The following is a 27,801-nucleotide window of genomic DNA, read 5'->3' on the forward strand; positions in this document are numbered from 1 at the left end:
ACAAGCCTCGTCATATTACTGGCCGTGTGGTTATCAACGAATACTAGACTTGGCACCGTGACAATTTTCTATTTTTTAGAATGTCGATATTACGTATAAGTTTTTTGTGATGTGACACTTGTTGATCATAAATATTATTCATTGTTCTAAAAAAAAAGAATATTTATTTTTATTGTCGTAAGGTCCTCGTTATACGAGTATTTGTCCATGCGTACTAGCTATTATAAACTCGTAAAAGTCGATTGTTTAGTGATTAGTTGATTAGTGTGGTTATTAGTCTATAATTAAAAATTTAAAACAAATTTTATTATAAATATGTTGCATGTGTCAGTAACACTTACTAATCGAAGTAAAAATATTGTATATTACTACAGTAGAACAGAAAAAGAAAAAAGTTCTATGTATATTATATCATTTAGTTTGAAGAATGAAAAAAGGTTCTATATAGAGAATTTTTTTCTTATTTTACAATTTTTTCCAGTTTATTTTTGTTTTTATAAAATGTGCGGATGTCCAACACTTAATACTCACAATGTATCTGTCAGTATTTGTAATCATTTATTCATTAAAATTATAGTTATATTCATAAGATAATATAAAAAAAAGATATTGGCTTTTAAAGTTAATAATCGCTCTACTGAACAATTGGATATTGTGACATAGAACATTCAACATTTTCATTCTCAGTCCGCGATAGGTATTCTATAATATGGAGTGTTAAGGAAACTCAAATTGTTTAATTCATAATAACGTATTATTTCTGTATTCCAATTTATTTTTTATTCAATACTTGCTAAACTAAGTTGATAAATGTATCAAATATCAATGTTATATTTTAAATTTAAATTTTTAAATAATTAAAATTAACACTATGATTATCCTTAGTGTTCGAATGAAATATTAATGAAAATAGTATATAAGGTGTCATTTATCTTTAAACTCTTTTATACTTTTGATAATGTCCTCGATGTGTTCATTTATCTGTTTATTCCGATACGAAATAATTTGTTTTAGTTTTTCAACTCGAAACTTATTCTATTTAAAATATATAACAAAAATTCTATTAATTACCTAATTCTCAACATTTAAAATTTAGTTATTAGTGTTATTCATTGGCGCAACTAAGAGGAAACTTAGGGGTTTAACCCCCTCCCATTTTTTTTTATTATTTAAGATTAAATAATAATTTAAACATAATATAGTGAAAATGTGAGATATATCCTATGCAATGGATGATGTAGATAATTATTATAACAGAATTATTCAAAAGTAAATTATATAAATATAAAATACTAAAGTTTATTTTACAATATACATATGATTTAATAAAAATATTTTTATCTAATATAAATATTATGCGGGCATGCGGCATTGACCAGCAGCATTGCGGCGGTCACCGTCCAATATTTTAGTTTTATTTTGGTAATTAAAAATGGATAAAAAAACTTATAAGTATTTTTAATATACCAAAAAAATGATCTGTATTTGTACAGTTGTTACTATTGATATGAAAATAATCCAGACGATCCTCTTAGTTTTTTGGAAAGTATGAAAGTAAGTAAATTAAATTAGGTATTTATTTGTGGGACTGCAGCCCCCTAATATTTTAGACCTAGTTGCGCCAATGGTGTTATTACTTATTAATATTTACTTCTTTATAAAAATGTTGTTCTTCTGAGGAAGCTTCGTGTTTGTTTTCATCTGAGTCTCCAATTGAACCTCTACCAAATCTACCACTTCCATCAATACTTTTGTACCGGTTAAATCTATATATAGGTAACATACATAACATGAAGAATAAACACAAACTACAAACATGAAACATACCTTTATACAATAAAATAAAATAATTACTATAATAAATAATAATTAAAGTATAAAATTGATATAATATCGGATCTTGTTTAAACAGGGAGTTGTCGTTTGAAACTCAGAAGTTTATATCTTTGTCAGACACTCAGACTTAACTGGACAATAAGACACTCCTTAAGTAGTACAAATAAATCTAAAAAATTTGAAAGTATAGTCTTTAAGTATCTATATTTAAAAATTCCCGAAATAATATTTTGAATAACTGCATTATTTAAGAAGAAAAAGGGGTAAGCATGCTTGCTAGTTAATAAATTACTCTATATACGATTTAAAAATAAGTAAATTATGATGTGATCTATAATGTCTTATGTCTTGTACTTGTAAAAATAAAAGTATAACAATATTCAAACTTTTCATTTAAACACTAAATATATAGATTCTATAGGTACATATGTATGAATCTTAAAACATTAATTATACGTAAGTAGGTACTAAAAAAGTCTTACCCCATTGTCGACGTATTTTTTGTGTACAAATACAAACACTTATTAGTTTTCTTTAAAAAAGCATTCATTTCAACTGATTTTTTTGTCTATTATATATTTATATATGTTTACTTTCGTACATACAGAAGACACAGGAGTACAGAAGATAAATAATAACTATACGTTCACAAATACGAACTCGCTAGTAAAATAGATATACTGGAATATATGAATAAGTTTTACAATTTTACATAGGTACTATAATAAACTATAAACAACACCATTATTTTAGTATTAGTTTACTCAATAGTAACTACTCCATATTGTCCTAGGTCGTATCTATTTAAATAACAAAAGCAAATGTACATAATACACTTAATCTTTATATTATTTTAAATAACATTATATTTTATGGTAATCTATAAAAAAAATAACGTTATTAAAACTAATGCATATTAATTAAAAATAATGACTTTTAAGTGACTAAATCAATAAGTAAACACCTAGGTAGATAAAGATAATAATAATGCACCCTAGTAATAATGGATGTGCTAATTTTGAATTTATTGATACGTCATTGCAGCATAATAATATAGAGGCGTATATAGAGATATATAGATATATCTCCCCCTTTTTTTTGCTTATAATTATTGTGTTTTTCTATTTACTGCAATCTTTTGCTAAATCAATTAGTTTACTGTAATAAAATGTTAGTGCATTTGATATGTAAAATTATAAAAATTTAAAAGTCGATTATTTTTATTTTTGTATTTTTGATGTGATTAGTTTTATATGTATTTATGGCAACTACGTTCAAAAGTATAAATTATAACCATAGGCCAAGGTTTTGTGTTACGTGCTACATTACAATTTTGATAACATTGATCAACCAAATCAACACCAGTTTTAGTCCTATTATAAAATGTAATTATTAATATATAATATATATTTATATTTTTTTACCTTTTTATTTGACACCTGTTTCTTCATATATTCCATTATCTTAATGATGCATAGATAAAATTGCCTAAATAGATTTTTTTTTTAATATGAAATTAATATGTACGGTGATTTTGAACTACGAGTACAAACACTGAAGTCGTTTCAACTCGTTGTTTGTTTGACAAAAATTCTAAACAAGCCAATTTAGAATTTGAACACATTGAAATAAATTAATAATCATTAGCAGTGGTTTTTTTATAGTTATTTTAATGAATATTATGATAAGTTAATTTATAAGTTAATCTTATGGTTCAATATCAATACGACAATACTTATTAGTTATTAGTTATAAATTATACAGAAAATTTCAAAAATTACAAAATGCGTTTAACGTTTAACATTTTATACTACCTATATTAATTTTGCAATAATTTTATACTTATATCTACAGTTTTTTTTAATTTGAATAACTATTAACATTTGAGTATTTGACAGAACATTAACAGATTTTGTTTTTCTGTCGTCGTTTTTTCCAAGTTGTTAACACTGTCGCATACCTAGTACCTACTCACATATAATCAATATACCTACGACCTACCATTAATTCTGTTACATAAACCAAGTGAAATTAATATCAATAATACAAATTAAATCAGATTTATCAATATATTTATTATTTATACAAGAAGATCTACTGGATTTTGACTTAGTTTACCGGTGTCCCGAAAATTAACTTCGAAACGCTTATATTATGTCCTGGAAAAATTTAAATTGTTTAATTTCGACAACTTTTTCAAATAATAATTGCAATCGAGTCAAAATATTATTAACGAATAATTTATAAATCAATGATGCCAAATCCATAGGCTAAATATAAAATAATAATATAGTGTATAACATTATAACATTTATAACCTATTGTGTCGTTTTTGTAATACATAGGTACCCTATATACCCAATGGCTAATATGATTCAATAATATTTAATATTTATTATTTAATTTGCTATTTTTTCTGTCTGTTCCGGATTTCCTTGATGAAATTATGGCAACCCAAAATATACTTAGGTAGCCTAGGTAGGTATCTAAATCTTAATTCACCACACAACAATATAAATTATATAAATATCAATCCACCTTGGCTGTCTTGGCATGAACATTCTCTAATGCTATGAAATTCTGTGCTCAGTAGTGATAATTTGTTAACAACTATTATTCTGTATTATAACTAACAAACTGTTATTAATTTTTATTTAATTTAATATGTACTATTTGCTTTATGAATCATAATTTACAATATTTACATTATACATGAATAGGTACATCTTCCATATTATATATATTATACTAAATCGACAGTACTATATATAATATTTATTGTTATCTATCTCAGTGATAAATAACAATATATACCATGGTGGATATATATCTACCTTGATATGCATACATTAACTTGTTATCTCTAATCTATGACTACTATAATATTATTATCATGCTGGTATTATACCTACTCTACAATATTTATTACAATTTACAGTATTCTTACTGATTTCTATGAATTCTAGAAGTCTGAAGTATTCTCTATTAAAATTTAAAAGTTGAACTTGAGGCTATTAAGTATCAATATTAATTATTATTAGCATGCACTTTGCAGGTATGTTTTAGTTATTTAGTAGCCAGTCGGTTTGTAAGTTTAAACTGTTAGATAATATACAGACTTACAAACTTTTATAGTCTATACCTACTAATCTTGTTAAATACCGTATGCAAATCTTTGGCATATATGATATATAAAACAGTAAGTTATTACCTACCTAATTTATTGTTATTACTTTTATCTTTAATTGATATGGAACTATCTCAATTCATTAATAGGTAGATTATTTTTTTTTTAAAAGATTATGTTTTAATGTTGAACTGGTAAGTAGTCAATAAATAATAATTACATTTTCAATAACTAGATATTTCAAAGTTCAATTAAACAATGAACAGTGATATCTAACTCAAATTAACAATATTAACTCAATCACCTATTTGTTTTTAAATAATTTTTATAAATGATAATTATTATTTATTACCTACCTACTTAATAAAATGTACATTGACATTTCTCCCTTCAATTATATTATCTATATAACTACTATACACAATTTGTTTATATTTATTTCTATAAAATACTACTACCATTAATTTTATAATATACTATATAGACATATAGTATACATTTTACCTAATCAATGATATTACCACAGAATAGATAAAGTTGTAAAACAAAATAAAATATAATTATTTCATTAATCCTGCAGTAGGTATAGGCACTAATATAAGATTTATACCCAAATAATGTCTAATTTAAATTATATTTTTTAACAGTTACCCTTCGACTTGATCTTTGGTTGTGAGTAATTTGAATAGAAAAAAAAAAGATTCATACCTACAATTTACTATTATCATGTACGAAGTTCATATTCTTTTTGTAGGCTATTGTCGGCCAACAGAAGGTGGTATGTTAGCCAATTGTACGTGCACATTGGTTAAAGGTCCTAAAAACATTATTGTTGATACTATGACTCCGTGGGATGGTAAGAATTTAATAAATGCTATTAAAAAACATGGAATTGAATGTGATGACATTGATTATGTAGTTAGTACTCATGGCCATTCTGATCATATGGGTAACAATAACTTATTTTTAAATGCTAAACATCTAGTAGGCCGATGTATTAGTTACAAACAGATGTACTATGATGACAGTAAATTTTTCAACAGTGACGGTGTGTATGAAATTGATGAGAATATTCGAGTTATCTCAACCCCTGGACATACACTGACTGATGTATCTGTTGTCGTTCAAACCGCCAAAGAGACAATTGCAATTGTAGGTGACTTGTTTGAAAATGAAGATGATATAATGGATGAATCTATTTGGTTAAATGCTGGTAGTGAAAATCCGGATTCACAGAAAAAATATAGAAAAGCTATTATGGAACAAGTGGATTGGATTATACCAGGTCATGGTGCCATGTTTTCTACCAGGAAATACAAGTGAACAATAATTATTAAATGTTTGAAACTATTTAAATAATTTTAACTGTTACTGACTCTGGATTGGTAATTTGCTTCAACACCTGATCATACCTGATGACGCCTATATACTTGGTTTAAATGAATCTCCTACATACTACATCTCACCAAAATTATTTGCCACTTTCAATATAACTTTTTGACTGTCCGTCCTTAGACTCCAAACATCTAATTGTACCCTCGATATCCCTCTCAACCTTTTCTCCATCCTCAACTCTAATTCTGAAATTGTTATCATAAAAATAATCAGTTTTATATTGGAAGCTGGTTTTGTCATTTAATTATATTATTATTTTTTATCATATTATGTATATTATCAATAATGGTGTATAATCGTGTAAAACTGTGTATAATAATTTAATTGTTGGGCTGTAATAGAATTGTACTAAAAACTAATAAAACGTATCATAGCTGTTGCATTTATATTGACACCTCTCAATCCTATTATAAAATAATTTTATTATCCATACAAACTATACTGTAGACACTTGTAAGGAATTGTTAACGAGCATAATTTAATTATTAGTACCTACTTGTCTTATTCTTTTTATTAGTATATTCTTATATATGATTATAATATGCCATACAATATTTTTTTTACAAACAATATTTATGTAATTATGAACCTATATTGAGATTTACTATAGTTTGTCATATTTTATAAAAAAAATATCAACTAATTATGTAAATGTAACTTGTCAATTAAAATGTTGTGTCTTGTTTATATTATAAGTAATAACAGCAAATTATATTCTAATTTAGGTAAATATCTACACTGTTTTAAATTTAAAATATATTCATAGTACATGTACAGTGTACCTATATTTTATACATGATAAATAATAGAATTGAATGTATAGGTTTATTGTATTTTAGAACATAAATCAATAATAATTAGAAAATATTTAAACGTTTTGGTATTTTTTCTTTGATTCTGTTTTCATAAGTATAGTAGACTTTGTTAAACACTGTGAACAACACTTAGGATAATTTTTATCAGAACGGAATGGATGGCATATTTGATTAGGCAATTTACATGAAGTGCACGGTTCACATCTGCAAAAAAGAAAAAATATTACAATTTATATTAATTTTTTAGAGGTTTAAATTTTTAGTATGACTTACTCTATAGTTTTTATAATTGGGATTTTTGAGTTATTTTGCCTAGAGCAAGTTCGTTTTTCACATTTTCCCACTGGATACCAAACAGAGTCTACCTTGTAAGCTGATTTAGTTTCCTCATCATAACATTTTGTAACTGTAATATATGTTTAAAAATAATACATAATTTTTATTCAGATAATAGTTAATTGTACCCCAATATAATTAACACACTTTTTTTATATTAATTTTAATTTACCAGGATATCTACTCAGATATTTATAGTTAAATATTGAATCACTCAGACCGACTTTAAAATTTCCTACCTCTAAGAATTTATTAAACCTTCACTCATCTGATTAAAAATCTAAGCTTAATACTGGGTAAATGCCTAACCTGGTTTTCTTATATTAAGGATAAGCACAAAGCGCTTAACTGTTGACTTCACTTATTAAAGTCACTTTTAATTAAAACTCAAAATAATCTATTAGATTTATTTGATATAAGGCTTGGATAAATGAACATAAAAATGTTATAAATTTGTAACTAGAAAATAATTTACTAGTTTTCGTGATTTTGAAAAATTCATAAAAAATTAAATAAAACGATTATAAAAAAAAAAAAAATAGAGACTTATTGAAATTGTTTAAATTATCGCATAATAACAATTTATGGGAACCTTATACTAAACTTTCAAGCATTTTAAGAGACAACAATTTTATCACGGGTAATGTACCGGAAATATACCTACATAAATCGAAATAATTCTAAAGAAAGAGTAGAAAATTTAAAATGCATAATTATAGGTACTAAGGTACATACATGATACAACCTACCTAAATAGCTCATAAAGCGCACAAATATTTTGAAAATAATACCATACCTGTCTGAAAAGTGATAAAATAAATTTTAAATATATATTATATGGGTATAATATATTAATATCGATTAACGATAAAAAAAATCAAAATAGATTTTGTGAAAAATTGGTTTGAATAAATATTCCCATTTTTTCATATATTTTAGTTTGATCCCAATTATTTTGTAAAGCAGCACTGTAAATGTTTTACTACCCCTCACAAAATCAATAAGATCAAATTGTCCACCAAGAACCACTCTCAAAGTTAAACTCTGGAGTATTTTTTCTACTACAGAACATTTTATCTAACTCAAAACCGAACAAAAAACATCACTGCATGTAAATAAATACACTAATAATTTCATCGCTCCATTCGTAGTCCAAGACATTTAACAAATAGTTATTATTTATTGATAAGTAATAATTTATTATTAGGTAGGTACGGAAAAAAAGCAAAAAACCTATTGGGAATAAGATTAGATATTGTATTCTATCTTGTTAAATAATAAATATCAAGAGTTAAAATAATAATTAACATATTATTATAAAGGTAAACCTTTAATTTTGTAAAAATATTGACTAACGTTTTATTTCTTTTTATTCTAAAATTTCCAAATTCATTTTTATGAGCATTTGAACTTTAAATGTTTCATTAGATATTCCGTATAGTAACAATTTTTTTTTTATATAAACAAATAACTATAGGTGATAGGTGATAGGTTCTACCTTGAAATTTTCAGATTATCGTTTTAATTATGTGATTAGGTACATTTTCACTCATTTTAAGCTTTAAGCTATTTATGGGCATACTAAATTTTCAATTGTTTTTATAAATTTCAATAAAAAATTATTCACAATCAAAATTCTTAAAAATTTGATAAAAGATTTAACATAAGTTGTTGTTTTAGCTGTATACAAATATTAAAAATATATAAGCACAATTTATTTTTTTGTATTCATTTAAAGTTAGAATTTTGACGAAATTCATCAAAATCATGAAAAATTGCAAACTATTCTGTAGTTAGAAATTCATAGGCACTTTTCTTTTTATGTATCTAAGTTTTGAAAATGTAATACAAGATTCTTCATAGGTAAGTAAAAACTTATAAGTAAGGTTCGGATTTGAAGGCAAAAGCCTTTTTTTAATAATAATAATAGAAAAATAATTTTTATATAATCTAATGTTTGACATATATAGTAGTGCAACTTTGAAGTAACTTCTGTCTAAGCGCCAAATTCTGACTTCACCATCGTTTTCAGTGTACTTAACTACATATTATATTTCAATAACAAAAATCGCAACAAAAAAAAAAGGTGTCCCGTAAAATAGAAATATACCATACTTTTTATTATGATACCTATCTATATGGCTGTATCTAATGACTAATGTAATATTACCATTTTATATTTTATATATTTGTTATAACTTATAACTACGCAGGGATTTATTGGCAAATATGATGACTACCTATGTAATATTTTTACTACTTTATATTTTTGTATTACATGTTATTTATACATTTTTTATAACTAAATTGTACCTCGTCAAATTGTAAGTTGTCAAATTGAGTGTCGGCGAATTGGGAATACACCATTTATATAATACACACTTCATGTCACCATTTAATATTTAAGATAATAGATTATTATGAATGTTGCACAATGGCATTTTCAATTTATTTTAATATAAATTTAATTTCGAGTACTTAATATACATTTATATAATATATATATATATATTAATAAAGTATATTATTATGATAACGATTATTAAATATACATTCTCCAAGAAAAAATAATATAAACAACGAAAAAAAACACATCACGAAGTATACTTAGTGATAATTATATATTTATATGCTAATTATTTCTGCTCAGGTTCATTTTTCGTGTAATCGTATGCAATAATATATCATTGAATTCAAATTTAACACATGCACCCATCATAGTGACTTACTCGATACCTAATGTAGGTACAGCATAGCGGTATCCACTTGCCTAAATTTTTTCTCATTAATTTTGTTCTACAATGACTTCTAAATATTAAAATATGTAAAAAAAAAATGCAAAAACGTTAACACTTTTTAAGAAGATTAGTGTTTACATTTTATCTTTAAAAGTAACACCTACCTAGGTATATACATAAATACATAATATAGATATATAAATAGCGTTAGTCGAATATTTGTCTCAAAATAGGCCCTATTTAATGTATAGGTAGATAAGGACTAATGAGGCCTTTAATAATTATGGCATGATGTAATAGCAGGTAACCAAAATAATAATTTGTATAATTCCTAATAGGATTATTCACTATACTACTATAGTATTAAATAAAATCATTAATTCATCAATTTATGCAAATATCGTGGTTCTACTTAGATTATTTGCAAACCTCGATAGGTCATAGAGGACACGTAAATACTTGGACTTATTTACTAATCAATAATCAATAATCACTAATATTAGTAATATTATTATAATTAATTCTAACTGTTAAAATTATTAATAAGTTATAGAATTTATTTATTTATTTTCATATGATAGCCTTATCATACATATATATTGTTCGAGAAAGGAAAAAATCAAAATTTTAACTAAAATGTTTGACTACACAGTGATGTGCTTCGTCATTTACGATAAACCTATAGATAAAATAATAAATGGGTATTTTTAATCATTATGAGGTGGCGTGGTGCCTAATATCAGTAATATCAAACATGAGTATTACAAACAAATAATAGAATAACTATAATACCTTACATAATATGATTAAATTATGAGAAATTGAATTTTCTGTTCACTTAGTGACACTTACTCAATTTGGATTCTTTGACTTCTTCGTTACTAAATTCGTTGGCTTGCAGCACGTTCTCTTTATCGCGGTAGATGTCATCTGCGTCTGAAGCCGCTGTGGATAGAGAGCACAGCGCGGCTATGGACAAGATAATTGTGTACGACGATACCTTCGACATGATCAAATCGTGTGACGTGTGGACAACAAAACAAAACAAAACAGATTGATATAAGGAGTATATGCGGTTTATGGCAATAAACAATAGAGCGCAATTCGTGAATGCGAAGGACGTAACTAATATGCGTAATTTTAAAACACGGAGACCGAGACCCGCGATAACCTCGGCGGCTAACCTTTTGGTCTTTGGTTATCGATTGTAAAAAACAATTTATTTTACCTATACAGTGTACTGCGCGTAGGTATATATAGGTATAATAAAATAATAGTATTTATTGGCATGCAAACATGCGTATAGGCATGTTATAAATACATATTGTATGCTCTTATAAATAAATACATATACCTATTGACTATTATGTGTAAAGTACAAGAAATATTTGTGTCCCGTTAAAAAATAAAGTAAAAATGTCGATCGTTATGATTTAGTTTGCCCGTTTGGGGTGCATATAAGTTATTTAATATATAGGTACCTAAAGGTACCAACTACCTATACCTACCTATAATAGCAATAAGCTATAATATAATAATTGCAGGATTGTTATATCCACACAGATATAATAATCTGTGTGGAAACTACATAACACACGCCTAAAACCTATATGTAACGATTTAACCTACATGTATTCGTTTTTGAACGGACGAGTTTGTTGATATGCGAGTGTTCAAAGGATCAGATTTATGATCTTTACTGCGGGGGACCCCATCGTTCTTAAGCGGCGTGTTATGGGCCGAGACGAAAACAAATTGTCGTTCTTGTCGGAAGGCAGGCAGCGCCTGGCCGGAATAATTAAATTCGCACAAGGCTGCCAATGCCATTCATTTTTTTTTTTGTTCCCGGTCATTTAAATCTACGACAGCGGTAAGTTAACTTCTTTCGATTCATTTAATTTTAATTTTTTTCACCGTCTCGAATACTTTGGGTCGCTTATTTGGTAGCCACGCGTGTGGACATATGTGTTACGCGAATGATTAATTCGCCAGATATTCATATGCGTCATTATATAATTTCTTAAAATATTTCCATAACCTATATACCTTTCTTTTAATTTAAGGACATTGCGATAGTTTAGTTTTTACCGTATAAGATTGTGTTTTAACTTTATCTTTTACTTATATTTTACGATAGTAAATACCCATAGTTATATTTATTTATTTATTTTATTTTAATTTCATATAATGAAATACTGGGCCTCACTGACAATACTCGTGTGGGGGCCCTTAATATATATAATAAGTGAAGCTAAATAAAAGTAGGTATATCCGCAAAATAGCGGCACTAAGCAATTCGTTTATTGATATTATAATAAATCATCATTCTTTAGCTTAAAACAAAATGTTATAGTATAAAGTTTGGAAATTAGTAAATGGCCTTTGATCCTAATCGATTTGACATCAGACTGTCACGAAAAAAATAGGTTAGCGGTAAAAGAACATGCATATGATGCGACAAATATTAAATATATCTACAGGATGATTTAAAACAAAATTCCTTATAAAAACAATAAAAGAAATAATTGACCTACCTAATCCAATACTCAAAATATTTATATTTATTAAATGTACATACCATGAATTTAAGCAGAATAGGATAGTATTATTTATAAAATATTATAAATTTCATCTAACACTTGGTTGTTATAATGGTGATTATTTTGTAAAATACAAACTCATATTTATTTAGTACTAAATATATTTATATTATATAGGCATGTAATTTGTACAAAAATTAGAAAAAAAATGATATTCTGTAACATTTGAACCTCTATAAAAGAATTCATAAAATGAAATTATTCTCTGTAAGACTGTTAAATTAAAATACATTTCAATCTGTATAATATAATTATACAAATAAATGTAAAGGTCTTGTACTCTTGTTATACAAAAATAAAATACCAAAATATACACCACACATTTTTGAAACAGTGAAAAATTAATCCTCAATATTTAATGATTATTTTTAGTAGGCGACATTCGAAACACCGTGTATACATGTTTAATACACTCCCTTCTGCTAAAACTCGCAGATGTTTTAATAATTTTATAAGAACTCATTTAACACAAAAAAAATCCACACTTCAGACATTCGGGCGTTTGTCGTTCGATGTTCAAAATATTCGTTGATGAATACATTTAATGTTGATATAATTATTTTTCAGTTGTTTAAATTAATTTTTCCAATATGTTTACTTCGTGTTTTTTATGTGTGTTCATAACTTGTATAGCTGTATCCCAGGGTTTTTATCATTCTAATAATGATTCGAAATCAAAGGTAAAATGTAGAGCATTTTAATTTTAATGGTATTTTAAATATAGATATAAACATATACAAAAATATGTAATTTTCTTGTATATAACTATTACATAATAAAATAAAAAAGTATATTTACCTGATAATATTAATTTAAATTAATATTTAACTTTATTTTTATATAAAGATTGATAAAAACATAATGTTTAATTTAATAAGTATATACACATATTTTAAATTAATTTTAAATTTGTAATTTAAACAAACGGAAAAAATACCTACTTAAGTATTATTTATAGCAATGGGTTTATATCCATATAACGTAGGTATTTCTTTGAATACAAATATTTTGATAAATTAAGTAAGTACTTTATAGTTTATATTTATTTATATTTTTACGAGTTTATATGATAATCGTCTAAGCTGTATAGTGGTATATTATAATTTATAGGTATATTCGGATTTTCCCTATTTGTTATTTTATTTTATTTTTTTAATTTTTTTTTTTATTGTTATTTTTCTATATTATAGATAAATAAGAACAATTTAACTGTTAATCGTTTTATAATTTTGTTAAACATAAATTTAAATATAATTATGTAGTTATTATTTCACTGTAAAGCGTATCTAAAAATTAATAAAATAAACATTTAAATATCTAATGGGAATATAAATTTAAGTAGTAAACTATAAATTAATAGTTAATTTTTTAACTATTATTATGATATTTATATATGTATATACAATTATACAAAATACAAATTTACCAAGTTGAGCCTAGATTGAACAGTATTACTCAATTAATGGATATTTATAATATAAATTATTATGAATAAATAAAAGATTGATATACAATTAAATATCTTTTTCATTTTTTCATGTTTTTTTTTTCGTAAAAAGTTATGAGGCAATATTTTTTTAGAATGGTTCAATGTTAACAAAAATTACAAATGATATTGGCACATCAACAATCTACCATACAGAATTTTTTGATAAAAAAAAGGTATGTAAAAACACGTTATTAATAAAAAAGTATATAAATATCATTCAAATATTTTTAACCGTTAAGTTGTAATTCTGCGTGTTTGTATGTGTTTTTTATTAACCTTCCTTATTCAGTTTTGCATAATTGCATACAATATTAATAAGGGGCTTAAGCACCAAACAAGTTGTTGAATAAATAGATACGTTGGGACTTATTGGTATAATTTAAGTTTTTGATTGAGGGAACAAAAGTATTGACCAGCCAAAAAATGTATCATTTTGCTTACAAAAAAAAAAACCAGTTAAAATGGTTTTAAACTTGGACAATTGTATTTACAATTTAATCAAATTTACTATTTCTATTAAGTATTAAAAGATTTGATATTTTTTTACTCGGGTCTTTTCAATAAAACCCTTTTTATTAAAACAACATAATTTACAAATATTAAGTAGTAAATATTTTATAAAATAATTGCACATACAAATCATACAATAATATGTTAATTTCCTTCCACACAACACACCTATATCGGCTATATTATAAGCACAATATTAGGGGGGCTTGGGCCAGGTGGCCGATCCCCCCAAAATCAAGCGTAGCCCCCCTCCCAAATGATTTCTATGTATCCCCTTTCACCTTTATATATCTCAGGGAGCATACACACAGTACATATATGCAAATTATAATAGTCCCCTCAAATTTAAAACTCAAATTGCACCTATGACCTACATACCAATAATTTACATGCGCATCCCCATCTGCTTATAAATAAATATATTCCAACCATTATAATTATTAATACCCAATTTATCAGTGACAAAATTTTCCCATTCTCATCACATAGCAATAAATAACACATAACAACAAAATAATCACATTTTTGTCACCAATAATGGTTAAACAGCAATAATAACCAGCCATCGAGCTACTTTTAAATCAATATGGGACAAATTCTCACTTTGGTCTTTGACACTCCCTCTGCGAAATGACGCCACTGAAAGGGCTTCGTCCCTCACACTACTAAATTGCAATACTATTTCCATTACATTTTATAGCTTTATAAATAATATCAAATTAAGTATAGCTGATTTAAAATTATAAGCACAACAAATTATTTATACTTATCAATACTCGTAAGTAGGTAATAATTTTACCATAAGTTATATTTATATTGTGTATTTGTGCACTTGTTTTCAGCATATTTATTTCAAATAATTTCATATTTAAGATTTCTTTCAATGTAGATGATTAATTAGTTCTATAGCTTATCTTGACCTAAAATGATTTAATATAAGATTTTTAATTATTGTTTTAGGTAATTAAGGAATTTAGGATGCTGGAGCTCAAACATTAAAATTTAGGCTACCAAACATCTATAGCACCCCTGTGATTCTCGTCAATGTATAGTTCTGTATTAAATTTTCCCCATACAAAAACATAAATTCAATACCTATATATATATAGATAGGAAAATTATATTTTATATTTTAAAAAAAAACAAACTTTATTGTTAATAATCAAGTCTTATTTTAATTTATACCTAGTTAAATTAGTTGCAGGTATTATAATTTTCAATATAGCAATTTTATTATTATAATGATTTCAGAAAATATTTGCGCTTAAAAATGAAATGACTAAAGAATGTATTTTAAAACAAGTGGATGATCAAGTAAACATTTTAAATAATAATAATAAATATGACCAAAACATGGAATTAACTGAAGATGAGGTAGAAAAGTTACTTTTATTTAACAATAAAACTAATATTAAGGATTATATTCTATGTAATGTAATATTTTATATTTTTGTTTTAATATAGATGGTTGAAATCATTGGCGAAAATTTAAGAAACTTTTGCAAAGATAAAATCATTATTTTGAATAACTTTGACAATAAACGTTTTAGTAGATCAAAACGTTCAACAGATAAGAAACGATATCAAGGTCAAACCCAAACTCAATTTGTTAGTTTTGGTTCAAAAAATTCAAACCAAGAAACAAAAAATGGATTAGCCGAAGCTTTGTCACAGCCTGATTTATCTAGGGCAACAGTGAGTAAGTGTTTAATATATTTTCTATTTAAAATGTATAGCTCTTATGCCAAAATATAAGATATAGATTATAGACAAATAGACAATGTAAGTAGGTAATTAATTTAAATTATTTTTAAATTAATTTTAAAACTGCAATAGTTTTCATTCTACAAATTTGTATTATAAAAATCGTTACAAATACTAGACTGATATATATTTAAATAACCTTTTATTAACTTACATATAGTGTGTACCTATTACCTATCTATTTGGTATTATAGCGTATAGGTACAAGCTTAATAATAAATATTGATTAATTCTCACAAATCAACATAGGAAGGCATCTCCGCCTACTTACCAACTAATTATTAAAATATTAAGTTACTAATTCGTTAATAATTAAGTAGTAGTTTATAATTATGTAACATAGATACTGTATTTATCGAAACATGGAATATCAATAGTATATCCAACATTTATATATATAATACATTAATATATCATACCTTTGCAAAAATCCATACATAATAATTAATTATATACTTAAATATACCTAATAATTTTAATAAAAATATCATCAGTACGACGCATAATTCCTTTATACTGAATATATAAACCAGGCGCGGATCCAAGTTTGGAGCGGCAAGAGGCGATAGCCTCCCCATCAGTAGACTGTCACACAAGTGAATTCTAGGATGTCTGTTTTCGGCAGCCGATAAAATACGATGCCATAGTATTCGCCCCCCCTTCATAAATATATTCTGGATCCACGCCTGGTATAAACTAAAATCTAATTTTATTTAACTTACTAACTTAGTATAAATAGTAAAATATGTGAAAGTAAAAAAAATCTGGTTTGTGAGAGTTGAAAAATTAAACTCTAAGTTATTATACAAAAATTATAAAAATATATATTACAATAAAACATTTTAAAATAGTTTGTTTAATTCAACATTTAAAAGAACATTTTTGGAAATTCCATATCCAAATAGTTTGAATGATTTTCAGAATTTACTCGGAAGAAGTATATTACTAAAATAATAGCTTTTTTGTGATAAGTGAAATTAATATAACATACACGACACATGTAAATTAAAGAAATACAGGAAATATCCATCATGAATATTAAAATTGTTTATGTAACAAGATGCCTGATGGTTGGTTGATAAATTATATACAGGTTGGTGGCGGGACAATAAACAAGCTCCTAAATGTATCAAATCTATCATATTTCAGTCAATTTTTTCACATTGCTAAACTGATAACAATTTGCGAAAGATTTGATTTTATTCTCAAAATTTCTTATAAATTAAACGTTTTATAATAAACGTTTAACACTAAATTGCTAATTCTAAATTTAAAATATACGAAAAATGCAGTTTGGCAAGAATTACTAATAATTATTTTTCTCTTTTAAAAACTCTATTCATGGCAGCGATACGATCATACACTTGACCAATTAAATATTAAATGTTATTAATGTTAATAATGTTTATGATAAAAAATTACTCAAAATTTAAATTACCGATTAAAATGTTCATACCAGCCAACATGTGGTAGTTTATATAGTTGCATACCCAGAGCCGTTCCGTGGTTTAAAGGAGTGCCAAAAAAATTGAAATGCATAATGATAAATAAAATAGGGGGTGAATATTTTTAATTTTGCCCTAGGCGCCAAATCTTAACAGCACGGCTCTATGCATACCTGTATGTAAAAAAATATAATTCATTGGAAAATATATTTCCAAGCAATTTCTACTTTTTATAATTAAGAAAAATAATATTTGATTTTAAAGGAAGTTCGTGGTGAAGTTAAACCCATAAACACCTCAGATACGGCCTTGATATATACAAAATATATATACACTGTTAACATTCAATAGTAAAATATACCTATGGGATAGGGAAAAAACTGTAAAAACATTAATAAACATACGAAAAATTTACAAAATTGTTCATGTATATAAATTTATTTTTAGGTGGTTTAAATGGTATGGGACAAGCTCAAAGTCAGTCAAGCTTTGGTGAATGTAATGAATGTTCCGAACAGGATTATCAAACGCATTCAACACACGTAATCAATTCTCGTCCAGGATATTATCCATCACTTCAACCCCTAAGTTCTATTTCTCAAAATCAAAATTCAAGACCATATGGTGAATTAAATACAAATAGACAGTCGCCAGGTTTACAAGATGAAGAAAGTCAAAAAGGATATTCTATCAATCATCAACATCCAGATACGTATTCAGGTTCAGGAACAAATAATAAATTACCGGGTAGTCAAGTTCATGGATATAGTATCAGGCCATCTATCGATGGTCAATATTCAGGATCAGGAACAAACTATAAAGTACCAGGTAAACAGAATCCAGGATATGTCATCAATGATCAATATCCAAGATCTGAAACAAATAATAAACTACCAGATAATCAAAATTACGGATATGGTATTACTCCATCTATCGATAATCAATATACAGGTTTAGGGACAAACAATCAATTACCGGGAAATCAAGGTCATAGATATGGTATTGAATCGTCTCTTAATGGCCAATATCCAAGTGAAATTCAAGGTTCAAAATCAAATAATAATACAGAACTCGGTAAAATAAACCCGGGATATGTATATAATTCTGCAAAAGAACAAATTCCAAATGTAGCTAATACTAATACACCTGAATACAAAATAGCTGTAAATAATGATACAGTTAACGCAAACTCACATTCCATTAATTCTATTCCATTTAATCCCAGTAGTTGGAGCTATCCTAATAAAATCAATAGTTATACACCTAATATAAATCAGCAAATATATCCAGATGGGTTAGGGTTTCCTAATATTCCTTCAGAATCAGGTCAAGGAATACTAACTCCACATAATACACCAAATTTCGATTCGACACATCCTAGTTACAATTGGCAAGTTCCAGTAACAACTTCAATAGATCATCAAAATAAACCAGCAAATTACCCATCTAGTGTTATACCAAACTATCAACATCCAATGCCAAATGTATTAGGTCAATTGACACCAAATAATCCTATTTCAAGTGATACGATCTCACAAAACAAGCAAAGGATTATAAACGAAGCTGGTGGAACTATACAAAATGGATATCCATTATCTTCAAATATACCCAAAGGTCAAGATTACACCCAACTAAATTTACCTTCCTTATGTAATTTCCTATACCAGACATGTCTTAATGCATTGTCAAATAATAAAAGACTAAATGAATTTCAAATAGCTAGTTCCCAAAATAGCGTAAGAAATCCAAACGTAGGAAAACAAATTGGTAATACCCAAGTACCTATTATACAATATTCAGGTTTTCCTTTTTATGGAGAAGGAATTAATCAAAATCAAAAACAACCTAATTATGACCAACCTCAATATGCAATTGGGTTAGTTGGATCTACTATTCAGCATCCTAGTGATACTCAAACTGATGGAAATATAAATGGATTTCAACCTAGTTATGGCCAACCTCGAGGTATATTAGGATCAGGTGACTCTGGCGTCCAGCAACCGGGATATGGTCCATCGGGTGGAAACGTAAATCAAATGCAACCTAACTATGGTCAGCCTCAAAGTACATCAGGATTTGGCGTGCAGCAACCGAAATATGGTCCATCGAGTGGAAACGTAAATCAAATTCAACCTAATTATGGTCAACCTCAAAGTACATTAGGATCTGGCGGATCTGGCATCCAACAACCGGGATATGGTTCACCGGGTGGAAACGTAAATCAAATGCAACCTAACTATGGTCAGCCTCAAAGTACATCAGTATTTAGCGGACCTGGCGTCCAACATCTGGGATATAGTCCATCGATAGAAAACGTAAATCAAATGCAACCTAATTATGGTCAACCTCAAAGTACATCAGGATCTAGCGGATCAGGTGTCCAACAACCGGGATATGGTCCATCGGGTGGAAACGTAAATCAAATTCAACCTAATTATGGTCAGCCTCAAAGTACATTAGGATCTAGCGGATCTGGCATCCAACAACCGGGATATGGTCCATCGGGTGGAAACGTAAATCAAATTCAACCTAATTATGGTCAGCCTCAAAGTACATTAGGATCTAGCGGATCTGGCATCCAACAACCAGGATATGGTCCATCGGGTGGAAACATAAATCAAATGCAACCTAATTATGGTCAACCTCAAAGTACATCAGGATTTAGCGGATCTGGCGTCCAACATCTGGGATATGGTCCATCGAGAGAAAACGTAAATCAAATTCATCCTAATTATGGTCAACCTCAAAGTACATCAGGATTTAGCGGACCTGGCGTCCAACATCTGGGATATGGTCCATCGAGAGAAAACGTAAATCAAATTCATCCTAATTATGGTCTACCTCAAAGTACATCAGGATCTAGCGGATCTGGCGTCCAACAACCGGGATATGGTCCATCGGGTGGAAACGTAAATCAAATTCAACCTAATTATGGTCAGCCTCAAAGTACATCAGGATCTAGCGGATCTGGCGTCCAGCAACCGGGATATGGTCCATCGGGTGGAAACGTAAATCAAATGCAACCTAACTATGGTCAACCTCAAAGTACATCAGGATCTAGCGGATCTGGCGTCCAGCAACCGGGATATGGTCCATCGGGTGGAAACGTAAATCAAATGCAACCTAACTATGGTCAACCTCAAAGTACATCAGGATCTAGCGAATCTGACGTCCAGCAACCGGGATATGGTCCATCGGGTGGAAACGTAAATCAAATGCAACCTAACTATGGTCAACCTCAAAGTACATCAGGATCTAGAGGATCTGGCGTCCAGCAACCGGGATATGGTCCACCGAGAGGAAACGTAAATCAAATTTACCCTGAATCGTATGGCGATAACAGTTTTAGAGGTCCATCTTTTAAACCAGCATCAGAAATTGGAAATATTAATCCTTCAACAAATCCAATTATCGGTGGTCAGTTTGGAACAGATATATCATCTGGAGATTCTGTAACTCTTATTGACACTGAAGGAGGAGATGCACAATCAATGACTAATGTAGATGTGGATGGCCAAGAAACTAGAGCATCGGCTTCAGCTCAAGGAAAATCTAAATCGGGTATGAGTCAGACACAAGTATCTGGATCATATTTAGGAACAGGAATGTTTTCTGCTCAAGCTCAAACGAGTGATAGCGATAAAGGAGCTCAAAGTCAAATTGTAAGTAATACAAATGGCACAACAAGTACAGCACAGGGGAAAGGAGGAAAGGGACAAGCACAATCCCAAGTTCTTTATAATGCTGATAATGGCATTGCTCTAGGTGAAGCACAAAGCTCAGGAATTAATTATGGGACAAACACTCAATTGCAAGCTGGTATTAAAGGAGGAATGGCAGATGCACAATCAACTGGCCTAGGAAGTACTTCTAGTCAGGCTCAAATAGGTTTCTTACCACACGAGTCCAATAATAGCACTAATCAAAAGTCATTATTCAAAGGTGGTGGTACAACTTCAGCACAAGGTGGATCATATAGTGGTCAATCGCAAAGTCAACTATTTGGGTCATATAAACATGGAATTTCATACAATGGTGCTGCCCAAGCAAGTACTGGCAAAAAACTTCAAAACTTACCAAAACTTAATTTAGCCGATGCGAAGTTGAAAATTGGGCAACCGGAAGGATCCAATAATGAAGTTAAAAATCAAACTAATGCACTAAAGAACCTAAAGAGTATTCCAAATGCATTACGATCTCAAAATCAAATAGATAATTCCAGCGTTGATAACCACAAACAACAAAATATTTCTTCAACACAGACTCCACCTATTCTATCACAAGAACCATCTAGAAATGTCGATGTTTATCCTGAATATGAAGATAATGATGAGTATGACGATGATAGTGATGAAATTGTAAATACAAAATCAGTACAATCAAAAAAAGAAACAATCCCAAAGCAAGAGCAAAATATTATTTTAAATTTCGATAACAAACACGATGCCCAGATTACTCGAGATTCCGATAGTCAGTTAAAATCTGGACAAGTATTAGATGCTGGCCAAGTTATACCCGGTACTAATGGGACTAAAATACCAAGTGGATTTAGAGGTAGGGTAGCTTCAGTAGCTGGAGACCATACTGAAGCTCAAGCTACTCCGGGAGGCCAAGCTCAAACTCAAACTGTATTCTTAACACCTGGAGTAGGTAGCTTAACTGTGGTAGACAAAACAAAATTAAGAGCACAGTTAAATAAAGAATCATATGTTAGACCTACTAACAGTTTCCAAACTGAAATTAATGGAGGAATAAGCAAATTTAAAGCTAATGAAAATAATGTTCAGTATTTTACTAAATCATCAACTTGTGGTTATTTTTCATTTTCATGTAATTATGTAAATGGTGCAACAAATGGGGCCAAAATATGTAAGCCAAATCCACCACCTTTTCCATGCCTGAGAAGTAATTAATGATTATAACAAATATTAATACATATATATATATATATTTTTTAAAACAATTATTTATATTTTAGATAAGTTAATTGAGTACAAAATTGTATACTAATTAAACCTAATTTTGTACTATGAAATACAGTAGTTTCTTAAAGTAACATTTAATATTTTATAAGCTAATTTAACTAATATTATTTGTTTTGCACATAATTATTTCTTTACAAAAGAAAATTCACAAATACAATATGAATAACTACATAATAAGACAATTGAAAAACTGTAAAATGAAAAAGTCTAATGTGTTTGAAGAATACAAAACAAGTAAAAATATAATTTATAAAATACATGATTTAATATAGATATAGAGAATGTGTTTTGATTTTATGGTAAGATCATAAAAAGGTATTTCTATAAGTATAATAAATAAAAAAAAATATTATAAATGGAATATTTGACACATATTTAGAATTAACTTGTATCTTTACAAATTATTAATTTTATTAATTGACTAAAAATATATTACACAAGAAATAAAACATTTAAGTAGTTTTTTCACCAATAAGTAACAAACATTTATGCAGGTTTATTAGCTGAAATTCAGTCTTCATCACTATGACTTGAATCATCTGAAGATACTTGACTTGTCAAACGTGTCAATCTTAAAAAATAAAAATAAAACTTAATAAATGACAACTAAAAATATTGATTTTTACCAAAATATGACAATGTTGTTCTTACTTTTATGTTCTATGAACCCAAAAGCAGCATTTTTAAAATAAAATTATATTATTAATTTAAATTTCATTAAATTGTATAATAAATAGTTTATATCAGTGGCATAGTGTACTTGTTTTAATATAGCATATACAGTATGCATCAGAACTCAGAGGTATAGCTAGGGTTTTTTATGGGGGGGGGGCTAAATACTTTTAATTTGAGTTAATGAAAATCAAAAACAATAACAATACAAAAATACTGATAACATATTATTAACGTTGATTTACTGTAAACGTATTTACTATTTTAAATAACTAAAATTTTTAAAACAATTTCCATATTTAAATTTAAATATTTAGAGCCCCTTTAGCCCCCTCCCCCCCTGATATGCGTTGAATATTTCCAATTCACAACCTTATGGTTTAAGCTGATAGGGTATCTAATACCATTGTTTTGATTATATAAACTGATTTATATAATGAATGGTAATACTGGACACATATAAAAGTACAAAACCAGTCTACAAGCACTCAATGTTTTATTTACAATTTATTAATAAATTATACAATCTACGCCCACAGTACGCACTGGTTTATAGTGCCTTAATTTATATTTAAGTATCAAAATTAAAACAATACAGACAAAAATTATAAATTTAAAAACATTCAAATTTAATCATTGCTTAATATAAATAATATTGTGAGCTAAGATAAAAATGTTAGTGTTTTTTCAATTAATTACCTAAAAAGAACCCAATAAAGAAATATGAGTGAATACTTTTGGAATTTATTCAATGTAATTGGAACATGATAGAATAACTATTTGAAACAGTTAAATTTAAAAAATCAAATAAATAGTTGAGTCAGTTATTAAAATTCCTTTTTAACTATTATAAAGACTTAAAAGACTTGTATTAATTGTAAATATTTAACTTTAATAATTATTATTATTAAAACATAGCACAAAACGGATTACTATTGTATTGGTTATAAATATTTTGAAATTTAAATAACAATAACTTAATCAGTTGGATTTCAATCTATATTTATATAATAAATAAATACGTAAAATCTTAAGTGATAATTAATTGCTTAAGCATAAATCCTCACCTTATATTTTGATGTTTTAATTCAGCCTGTAAGCTATCAAGTTTTTCTTGTAAATCTTCGTTATATCTTTGAAGTTTCCTAAAAAGCAATCATTTTAAAATCAAAATATTTTTAGACAATTAATAATTTCATGTTTAAAATATTAATATATAAAAGTTTTGTTTTGGTAACAAAAAATAGATTTTATTTAAAGTTGCACCTTTGTAATGATAAAATTCCTAAAAATTCTGAATTATATCAATATAAAACTAAAAGGAAGTTAAGTAGGAAAGGAATTAGTTCAATATTAATGAAAGACTATGATTGATATTATTGATAATTCATTTTCATAAAGTGACACATCATGACAATATACATATGTTTTTTCTTAGTAATGGTTTATACCGTATTTCTACTAATGTAATTTTAATTAAACTAAAAATATTTAAACTACTTTAAAAGTAAAAACAGTGATTTAATCAATCTGTATATAGACTATTCCAAATGAGATCAGCCTTGCGCGGCGACAAGTTTTCGTCCGGAGGCGGTCAGGCTCACTCCAACTAGTAGTTGTTCGACTGCAGCTCTACCAGCAGCGGAGGCCACGCCCATGTGCACAACTCGGCCGCCGAAGACTGATCTTATTTGGAATGGACTATAGTATTATCACTTATCAGTTATCATTATCGTATTATTTTAGTTTAACTCAATTATTAAATTTTACAATCCCTTATGTACCTACTAAATAGAAATAATTTTAACTCATACCTTACTAATATATTTTAGCAGTTCAACAAAAATATCGAACAATACTTACTTAATAGTATTTGAAGCAGTATCATAATCTTCTTCTGTAGTAGCTAATTCCCTTTTTAATTCTTCTACCCGGCTTCTTAAACGTTTAACTTCATTCTCATATTGCTCACCACGCCTTACTAAATGCGCTGACTCAGCACTTTGATCAACATACATTTTCTTTTGTTTGGATAGAATGTGTTTTAAATTGACTAACTCCTGAAATATAGTGTTAGAAATATTATTATTCAATTAATTAATATTATGAGTCAATAAAAAAAAAAAAACTTACAATATTTTTATCGGCTAACTCTTGTTGCAGTAATCTAAATTTGATGTCAGATGATGATTCAGGTTTACTCTGTTTCTGCAATTTTTCTAGTGTGTCATTCAGTTCAGATTTTAATTGCTTATTAATTCTTTCCAAATTCATCATTTCACTTTCTAGCTGTTCTCTTTTGCTCCATTCAATTTCATTCTCAGATTGTAAGTGTTCTAGCTAAGACCAATAATAAAAACAATTATTTATGTATTGCGATTTTGATAACAAATAATTTAATAATCACCTGTATTCTTAAGTCTTCTAAACGTTTGTTTGTAATAACCTGATTATCTTGACAAGTTTGGCATTCTGATTGAATACTATCTGCACCTGACAACTGATTGTGCAAATTGTTTAAATCTTGTTGAGTGCTTTCTAACAGATTTTCCAAATTTTTCTCAATTTTATCAGCAACTTCATCAGACATGGTTTTATTAGGAATTGGTGATTTGATGGGAGAAGTTGTTTGATTGAACATTTCAACTGCATGTTTCGGAACTGCTTCTTGTAAGACATATTCCTCAATACCAGAATCACTTACAATCGATGGCTGAGGTATAGATGAGGAACTACAGCAAGTATCTGGATCAGAAATACCATTTTCTAATGCATCAACCAGTTGAGAATCCCATTGTCCTGTAAAAAATAGTGTTTAAGACTAAATAAATATAGTCATTTATACTCAGAAAGTATACCCGCATGTTTTAAAAGAATTAGATTGACTTTTTCTAATTCTTTGCGCAAGCATTCATTCTGTTGCTCAAGATTTTGCTTTTCTCTTTTTATATTACTGTTCTCTTTTAGTACGTGTTCTAAATTATCTTTAAGCATCTTAGCTTCTTCTCGAGCTTTATTCCTTTCATTTCTTACCTATAAATAACAATATAAAATTACAATACCCACTAATCATTTTCATAAAAATAACATTTACCTTGCTCCATTTTTCACGCCAGTTAGCTGTACAATCAGACCACCATCGCATTGTTTTCTCCATTTGTGTTGCTCGTGCTCTAGCTTCATCTAATTCACGCTGACGCATTGACTCTCTGGTATCCCAATCAGATGCTGTAGCTGACGCAACAACACCGCCAGCTTCACTTGCGGCCATTTTAACAGCCTAAAAAATCATTGTTTAATGATTATAAAATAAAGATGCAATGATGTATAAATTATGGATAAATAAATGTTATAGGTAATAAAATATGAAACTTGCCATGATATTTAAATACTTTATAAATTTTTTTTGGTTCAGAAACACCAAATATGCAATACAAACAGACATCAGGTTTTTTCACGTCACAATTATATTAAATTAAATGTCACCAATCAATAATAAAGTCGATCATACTGGAAGCAAAATAATAATAAAAATATTACAATGACTATTATGTTAAGTATTCACAATAGTAAATACTATATTAGATTATTATTACTTGTCTACAGACCATCGTCATCAACTATCAATCTTACTTATTCTTATCAACTGAAACCTTATCAAGCTCAATATATTCACTTATCAAGTTTCATTATTTGAATTTTAGTTACAGAATAAATATTTTTTTTTAATAATTGTGTTTGACTTGTTTGAGCATGGTCTCATAATCTAATATAAAACCGTGAATTTGAGGTATTTGCACAGATGTATCTGTACAGACGTTGATCGACTCAACCACTATAAGTTAATCAATGCAATTTCTTTTTCCTATTCTGTATACATTATACATGTATGTATGTATTACATACAATATATATGTATGCTATTTAAACTCGATAGAATATTAGTTGTAGTCTTAAAGATCAAATAATAAACAGTTCATAATTTAACAACAATATTTTTACACCAATTGTTAATTATTTCTAAAAAAAAATTAATAAATTTAATGTCTACCATCAACATTTTTAATTATTTGTCAAATATCAATGCAC

The 27,801-nt window shown here is 27.6% G+C and overlaps 5 protein-coding genes across 8 annotated transcripts; 2 read left to right on the forward strand and 3 right to left on the reverse strand.

Annotated features, from left to right (window-relative positions):
• Positions 1-867: 867 nt before the first annotated feature.
• LOC132917558 (uncharacterized) lies at positions 868-2,395 on the reverse strand. The gene is made up of 3 exons (XM_060978344.1): positions 2,319-2,395; positions 1,652-1,766; positions 868-1,035 (listed from the first exon to the last, which is right to left on the reverse strand). The coding sequence occupies exons 1-3, from the start codon at positions 2,384-2,386 to the stop codon at positions 925-927; spliced, it is 294 nt and encodes a 97-aa protein (XP_060834327.1). The 5' UTR covers positions 2,387-2,395; the 3' UTR covers positions 868-924.
• Positions 2,396-4,723: 2,328 nt separating this feature from the next.
• On the forward strand, positions 4,724-6,744 carry LOC132917158 (metallo-beta-lactamase domain-containing protein 1). Of its 3 annotated transcripts, none has more exons than XM_060977762.1 (3): positions 4,725-4,891; positions 5,611-5,635; positions 5,718-6,744. In XM_060977762.1, the coding sequence occupies exon 3, from the start codon at positions 5,744-5,746 to the stop codon at positions 6,284-6,286; it is 543 nt and encodes a 180-aa protein (XP_060833745.1). In that variant the 5' UTR covers positions 4,725-4,891; positions 5,611-5,635; positions 5,718-5,743; the 3' UTR covers positions 6,287-6,744. The 3 variants fall into 3 exon arrangements, with proteins under 3 accessions (XP_060833744.1, XP_060833745.1, XP_060833743.1); XM_060977760.1 differs by lacking the exon at positions 4,725-4,891 and adding an exon at positions 4,898-5,035; XM_060977761.1 differs by having other exon boundaries at positions 4,724-4,891; positions 5,611-6,744.
• Positions 6,745-7,169: 425 nt separating this feature from the next.
• On the reverse strand, positions 7,170-11,380 carry LOC132917159 (uncharacterized). Its single transcript, XM_060977763.1, has 3 exons — positions 11,100-11,380; positions 7,447-7,579; positions 7,170-7,377 (listed from the first exon to the last, which is right to left on the reverse strand). Exons 1-3 carry the CDS (start codon positions 11,254-11,256, stop codon positions 7,227-7,229), a joined length of 441 nt encoding a protein of 146 aa, XP_060833746.1. The 5' UTR covers positions 11,257-11,380; the 3' UTR covers positions 7,170-7,226.
• Positions 11,381-13,323: 1,943 nt separating this feature from the next.
• LOC132918482 (uncharacterized) lies at positions 13,324-23,307 on the forward strand. Its single transcript, XM_060979721.1, has 5 exons — positions 13,324-13,527; positions 14,429-14,509; positions 16,098-16,220; positions 16,311-16,545; positions 18,503-23,307. Exons 1-5 carry the CDS (start codon positions 13,438-13,440, stop codon positions 22,966-22,968), a joined length of 4,995 nt encoding a protein of 1,664 aa, XP_060835704.1. The 5' UTR covers positions 13,324-13,437; the 3' UTR covers positions 22,969-23,307.
• A 119-nt stretch (positions 23,308-23,426) lies between these two features.
• On the reverse strand, positions 23,427-27,367 carry LOC132918484 (coiled-coil domain-containing protein 102A). Of its 2 annotated transcripts, XM_060979724.1 has the most exons (9): positions 27,309-27,367; positions 27,089-27,222; positions 26,807-26,992; positions 26,571-26,745; positions 26,120-26,511; positions 25,846-26,052; positions 25,576-25,772; positions 24,780-24,857; positions 23,427-23,611 (listed from the first exon to the last, which is right to left on the reverse strand). In XM_060979724.1, the coding sequence occupies exons 2-9, from the start codon at positions 27,155-27,157 to the stop codon at positions 23,551-23,553; spliced, it is 1,365 nt and encodes a 454-aa protein (XP_060835707.1). In that variant the 5' UTR covers positions 27,158-27,222; positions 27,309-27,367; the 3' UTR covers positions 23,427-23,550. The 2 variants fall into 2 exon arrangements, with proteins under 2 accessions (XP_060835707.1, XP_060835706.1); XM_060979723.1 differs by lacking the exon at positions 27,309-27,367 and having other exon boundaries at positions 27,089-27,302.
• Between the last annotated feature and the right edge of the window lie 434 nt (positions 27,368-27,801).

This window comes from Rhopalosiphum padi, chromosome 1 (assembly GCF_020882245.1).
Source record: "Rhopalosiphum padi isolate XX-2018 chromosome 1, ASM2088224v1, whole genome shotgun sequence".
In the NCBI taxonomy this organism is placed as follows: domain Eukaryota; kingdom Metazoa; phylum Arthropoda; class Insecta; order Hemiptera; family Aphididae; genus Rhopalosiphum; species Rhopalosiphum padi.

Bases quoted from the DNA above. Each gene is read 5' to 3' on its own strand.
- LOC132917158 (XM_060977760.1), top strand. The intron at 5,636-5,717 runs GTGAGTAATTTG...TTCTTTTTGTAG, and splicing joins CTTCGACTTGATCTTTGGTT to GCTATTGTCGGCCAACAGAA.
- LOC132917558 (XM_060978344.1), bottom strand. From the start codon at position 2,386: ATGAATGCTTTTTTAAAGAAAACTAATAAGTGTTTGTATTTGTACACA. The intron at 1,767-2,318 runs GTAAGACTTTTT...ACCTATATATAG, and splicing joins AAAAATACGTCGACAATGGG to ATTTAACCGGTACAAAAGTA. The intron at 1,036-1,651 runs GTAAATATTAAT...TATTTTAAATAG, and splicing joins AACAACATTTTTATAAAGAA to AATAAGTTTCGAGTTGAAAA.
- LOC132917159 (XM_060977763.1), bottom strand. From the start codon at position 11,256: ATGTCGAAGGTATCGTCGTACACAATTATCTTGTCCATAGCCGCGCTG. The intron at 7,580-11,099 runs GTAAGTGTCACT...CATATATTACAG, and splicing joins AGTCAAAGAATCCAAATTGA to TTACAAAATGTTATGATGAG. The intron at 7,378-7,446 runs GTAAGTCATACT...TCTTTTTTGCAG, and splicing joins CCAATTATAAAAACTATAGA to ATGTGAACCGTGCACTTCAT.
- LOC132918484 (XM_060979724.1), bottom strand. From the start codon at position 27,157: ATGTCTGTTTGTATTGCATATTTGGTGTTTCTGAACCAAAAAAAATTT. The intron at 26,053-26,119 runs GTGATTATTAAA...TATTGGTCTTAG, and splicing joins TAGAAGACTTAAGAATACAG to CTAGAACACTTACAATCTGA. The intron at 24,858-25,575 runs GTAAGTATTGTT...ATTGCTTTTTAG, and splicing joins ACTGCTTCAAATACTATTAA to GAAACTTCAAAGATATAACG.
- LOC132918482 (XM_060979721.1), top strand. From the start codon at position 13,438: ATGTTTACTTCGTGTTTTTTATGTGTGTTCATAACTTGTATAGCTGTA. The intron at 13,528-14,428 runs GTAAAATGTAGA...ATATTTTTTTAG, and splicing joins ATAATGATTCGAAATCAAAG to AATGGTTCAATGTTAACAAA. The intron at 14,510-16,097 runs GTATGTAAAAAC...TAATGATTTCAG, and splicing joins AATTTTTTGATAAAAAAAAG to AAAATATTTGCGCTTAAAAA.